This window comes from Carlito syrichta, unplaced genomic scaffold, assembly GCF_000164805.1.
Source record: "Carlito syrichta isolate Samal-C Ts95f unplaced genomic scaffold, Tarsius_syrichta-2.0.1 Scaffold288362, whole genome shotgun sequence".
Classification (NCBI taxonomy): Eukaryota; Metazoa; Chordata; class Mammalia; order Primates; family Tarsiidae; genus Carlito; species Carlito syrichta.
This window is the reverse complement of record NW_007232458.1, coordinates 7,830-13,138: the sequence shown is the minus strand read 5'-3', so window position 1 is coordinate 13,138 and position 5,309 is coordinate 7,830. Positions and strand designations below refer to the sequence as shown.

Sequence of the window (5,309 nt, the reverse complement as noted above, 5' to 3'; positions counted from 1 at the left end):
CTTCTTTTTCTTTTTTTTTTGAGTTGGAGTCTCACTCTGTCACCTAAGCTGGAGGGCAGGGACACTCTCACGGCCATCCCAGCATCAACCTGCTGGGCTCTGGTGATCCTTCTGCTTCAGCCTTCCAAGTAGCTGGAACTACAGGTGTGCACTACCGCGCCCGGCTAATTTTTGATTTATTGTAGAGACGAGGGCTTGCCAAGTTGCCCAGACTGGTGTAGAACCCAAGGGCTCAGGCAACCCACTTGCCTTGGCTTCTCCCAAAGTGCTGGGATGACAGGCTGAATGCCTTCAATAAATCCTCCCAGGAAACTTTTGGCTGGAATGTCCAGGCAGCTACAGGGGTGACCTTTGTATCCGGCCAGCTGAGCGGGGAAAAGAGGCCTTGTGTCCTGCAGGGAGGGAGAGGCAGCCTGGGAGTGAGAGTATCCACCTGGGGCACCCTGGGCTTACTCGCCCCCCACTCTCAGGAGGTCTGGGGTGGTCTCCTACCTGGCGGCAGGGGGAGTCGAACCTGGGATGGCCACAGCTCAGCCTCCAGAGGGGGCGCCCAGGGCCCTGCCTGGGCTGTGACCTCCACGGTCACTGAGTCTTCCGAGAAGGAGAAGTTGAGTTTGTTCTCTTGGTAGGCGATGCCAGAGACGCACACTCCAGAGACCCCAGTCGGGCACATGGGGTCAAAGGTCACACCAGCCTGGGTGACCCTGTGGGAGGAAGAGACTCATGCCAAGGGCAGGTGGGGGGAGGCTGCCCTCTGCCTGCCCCGGCACTCACCTGAATCCTGAGCACCCAAAGAGCACTGCCTGCAGAAAGCCCCCCATGCCTGTCAGGAAGTTCACGGCACCCGAGCCATCTGCATTCTCCGTCCACACCTGCAGGGGCCAGGGTAGCTGACACCAAGATCCCCAAGACACCGCCCGCCCGAGGCTGCTATCCCAAGGTCAGGCGGGAACCGCCAGGGCCGTCGCCCTGCTGCGACCTCCCTCGGCTGGGCTCCATGCCTGCCGCAAGGGGCCCCCGTGGGAGGCAGGTGTGGTCTGCAGCGGGCGACAGGCCGAGGCCATGCTGACCTTGAAGGGCTCGGCCACGTTGGCAAAGCTCCTGTCCAGCAGGCTCTGTGCCCGCGCCGCGTCCTTCAGCTCCATCCAGCCCACGGCAAACATGCTCTGGGGTCGGAGGTCAGAGGACACACTGGGTAAGGCCCCCCGCGTGGGTGCAGAAGACCGAGGCCAGCGAGGCAGGACCCCCCCAGCTGTTTACCCAAGTCATGGCAGGACCCTGGGGGGACGTCACAGCCTCATAAATCTCCAGGTTTCTCCTGCGCACGTCAGGACTCAGGGAGAAGGGAACGGGGTATCCCAGGAGCACGACGTCAGCCTGCTTCACCTCCTCCCCTGGACGGAACGTGCTGCTGAGGAGGGGCCGGCATTCCGGGACCGAGAGGGGGCCCCGGGGGGCAGGGAGGGGGCCTGAAGGAGCTGAGCCCACTCACCAGGCTCATACCCATCGAACTCAGGGTGGAAGTTCTGCTCCAGGTCAAAGGGCACCTTGATCTTCTCGGCCACCACCAGCCACTGGCGGGGAACGGGCAGGCCCAGGTCCTGGGCCAAGGCGGCGGCAAAGCGCAGGCTGGGGGCAGGGGTGAGAAAGGCCACAGCCCAGCACATCTGGCTGCCCCAGCCAGCGGGGGGGGCTCAGGCAGGCCACCACCCGGGAGGAGGGTCTGGGGTCTGACCTGTTCTGGACCAGGACGTTGGTGTACACCGAGTTGTTGACTCCCGAATGGTACTCGTCGGGGGGCATGACTCCTGGGTATGCAAGTCCAAGAGAGCGCTTAGTGCAGGCTCTCGGGACCTGCCCACATCAGCGGTCAGCGCCGGCCGGCCCTCGAGAGGCGCCCGGAAACGCCTGCCGGGAGCATCGATCCTCCCTCCCCGAGGCCCTGGCCCTGGTCCTACCCCTCAGATGGTATTTCTCCTCTCTGGAGCTCCACTCTACACGGCTGCACCAAAACTTGGCCACGGCGCTGACCACGTCCCAGCCTCCAGCCTCGCGGAAGAGCTGCAGGTCCTGGGGCCAGGAGGTGACACAGAGGTCAGGGCCCCGGTCTCTGCCCAGAAGGAAGGCCTGGCTCTGTGCAGCCTGCCTTCAGCCAGCTACCCAGGACTCATCCCAGACAGGAGTCGCATGGCAGGGGGCACGGCCACACCAGCTGTGTGGCACCCCTGGCAGGCACAGCGACACCTCACCTGGGTGGCATGGTAGTACAGCTCAAAGGCCAACAGCACAGCTCCATTGATGTGGATCTCCTGGGCCCCGTAAATGTCCTCAGGGCAGACCTCCAGGCCGGAGACTGCACTTTCCCAGGCAAACTTGGCCCCCTGAGGGGCAGGGGAGGGGAAGGGGCAGACCTGACACCGTTTGGGGGAGGGGCAGCCTGTTGTCTTCCTCAGGCCTCACCCTGCAGCCCACCGGGTCGAGCCCCATGGCGGGGCAGAGGGTGGAGGAGGTGGAGGTCCCACCAGCCCAGGGGCCCTGGTGGGTGCTGCTGCTCTTAGCACCCATGGTGTGTCCCCACCATGGGCCAGGTGGCTTCTGCCCAGTTTTCCCTGTGAGCTGACCCTGGGGCAGGGCAGTGAGGGGTGCCAGGGGGTCCCACCGCCCTCTCAGGTGTGGGCTGGGCATGCTGCTGAGGCCCCACAGGTCTCAGGGTGGAGAAGCCAGGGTGTCCCAGGCCTGCCCAGGGCGAGGGGTACAGGCCTTGGAGGGGGACAGGCAGCAGGCCTGCGGGGCCCTGCAGGGTGGGCGTCCAGGCCCCTCACCTGGTAGCCCAGGTTCCGGGCATTCTCCAGGGCCCCTCCCAGTGTCCGGATGCGGTATTCCAGGATGGCCCTGGCAGCTTCCGGGTGGAACATCAGGATATTCGGGAACATCCAGAGATCCTGAGGGCAAGGTCTCTGGTTCTGGGGCCGAGTGGGCTCTTCTCCCCCGCCTCCCAGCCCTGTTCTGCCCGGCCGGGCCTCCCCGCAGCCCACAGGACTGAGAGCCCTGCTGCTGCCTCCGTCCAACTCTGCTCTCCCCACCTGGGTGGCATGGTAGGACAGCCCGAAGTCCACCCACCAGGTCCGTCCTGGCCCTCCCTGCCCATCCACCCAGGGACGTCTCCCAGCCCAGACGCCCTGGGAGTTCTGGTCCTCAGCCTCGGAGGGCACCCCGGGCTGGAACTTGGGCTCAGCGGCCTCAGGCAGAGCCCGCCCCGGGGTGAGTGAATCGGCCTCTCTGAGCCTGTCAGTAAGCCGGGCCACGGTGCCAACTTCCCGAGGTTCAGAGGAGGGCAGCCCCGAGCCCTGCCAACCTCAGCCCTCCCTCCCCCATACCCTCCGCTGCCCCTGCCCCTCTCCTCGGCCTTCTGTACCCAGCCCCACTCAGCAGCCCCACTCAGCAGCCCCACGGTCTTTCCCGAATGTGTCACTAGTCTCCACAGCTCCCGCGGCCTGTGGGTAAATGACAAGCACCACCCTGTGCTTTTGACAAAGCCCTGGTGATGGGGGCCTTGGCGAAGGCCCATCCCCTGGCCCCACGAGGTCCCTCACACCCTCTCAACTTGGCACTTCTGCACCTTCCGGTCTCCTTACCCGGATGACCCTTTGCTACCAAGCTCCTACGCATCCTCTGCTGGGACGCCACCTTCTCCAGGAAGCCCCCTCTCTGCCACAGACCCTGTGCGTCCCCAGCCACATCCCTGATCCCAGGGAGGGCCGAGGCGGAGGCCCCTCGTGCTCCTGAACTGCCACTGCGCCCCGCAGAGCCAATCCCTGTGGAGGGGCAGAGGGTGGCGGAGGCAGCCCCTGCTGTGAAGCCAGCGATGGGTGTACAAGGCTCACCTGGTCCCAGAAGATGTGGCCCCAGTAGCATTCCCCTCGGCTCCCGTTGGAGAGGCCCCCGGGGCTGAGGCCATGGCAGACGTATCCTGGGGTCTGCGGCTGGGGCAGGGCACTGAGCAGGTAGTAGAGGGAGCCACGCAGGGCCTGGCGCAGGGGCAAAGGCCCCACCACGTCCAGGCCGCAGTGCGCCCAGAGCTGGGCCCAGGCCCGTGTGTGCGCCGTGTACAGGGCGCCCCGGGCCTGCAGCTGCAGGGCCTCAGTGAGGCAGGCTCGGGCCTCCTCCTGGTTGCTGCCTACCACGGTCAGGAAGTCCCAGGTTCTATCCTCCTCACCAGCTCCCAGGGTCAGGGCCGAGGGCACTGGTGTCCACAGCATATGCACCTCCTGCCGGGACCCCCCAGGCTGCTCAGGGGTGAGCGTGTGGCCATACAGGTACCTGCAAGAGAGCCGCGGTGCCTCAGGGCTGCACTCCCTCCCTAGGCCCCTGGGAGTGCCAGCCCCCTCCTCACCGGGCTCCCTGGAAGTCGGGCCCCAGATGCAGGTCCAGGTCTGGGCTTTCTGGGGAGAAGGCCGAGTGCAGCTGCACCGTGACGGGCCCGCCGCCTGGAGCCCCACGGGCGATGGACACGCTGAAGGCCAGGACGTGGGGCAGTGTGCGGTGGGCATAGATGCGCTGGGTGGCCTGGAAGCTGGGGCCCTCCAGGGTGTGCAGGAAGGAGCCTGGGGAAGGGTGGAAGGGAAGATGGGACCACCCAGGGAAGGCTGCCAAGCTGCCGGCCTCCCAAAGCCACAGGCCTCACTGCACTGTGCCTTGCTGGCTGAGCCGTCCCCTGACCTCCGGCCGCCCGTCCCCACAGGAGGCAGGCCCACCCTCAGACCCTCAGCTGCTCTCTCAGGGGCTACGGCTGCACAGGAGCCTCGGTTCCTGCCCGTCCAGGAGGCCCACCCGGCGGGAGAAGCAGGGGCAGCCTCGGCAGGCGGCCTCTTTTTCCTTGTGAGACTTGGGAGGAGACACGCTATCGGGGACACGGCTGGCCAGGGGGAAGCGGGGCAGGGGCGTGTGTGTGTGGCTACCTGTGTTGGTGTCCAGGGCGAAGGTCTCGGTCAGCGGCTCCTCCACCCCTGCAGGGGCGCCCAGCTGCACGTCGAGGGGGCTGGGCAGCACCGCCCGGTGTGCGTCCCCGCGAGCCCCGTTGTAGACGCCGCTCACATGCAGCACACCATGATACACGCGTGTGCCCAGGTAGGCGTTGGTGACGGTGGCCAAGAGCCGGGGGTCGCGGGGCAGAGAGCGGGCCACAAACGTGGTGGGGTCCTCGCTGGCACGCTCCATGGAGACGGCACGCGAGGCGGCTCGAGAAGGAGCTCAGACCGGCGGTCCAGCCCTGCAGCCGCGCGGAACCTGGCTGACGGCCCGCCGGGCCG

General features: G+C 66.4%; 1 protein-coding gene across 1 annotated transcript; it reads right to left on the bottom strand.

Moving 5' to 3' along the window:
* Nucleotides 1–291: 291 nt before the first annotated feature.
* PGGHG (protein-glucosylgalactosylhydroxylysine glucosidase) lies at nucleotides 292–5,217 on the bottom strand. Its single transcript, XM_008053678.1, is given in 13 exon segments — nucleotides 292–392; nucleotides 493–704; nucleotides 775–872; nucleotides 1,071–1,166; nucleotides 1,261–1,394; nucleotides 1,493–1,629; nucleotides 1,736–1,808; nucleotides 1,959–2,070; nucleotides 2,250–2,381; nucleotides 2,823–2,942; nucleotides 3,885–4,320; nucleotides 4,394–4,604; nucleotides 4,959–5,217. Coding segments are annotated over 13 exon segments (2,121 nt in total).
* Nucleotides 5,218–5,309: the final 92 nt, after the last annotated feature.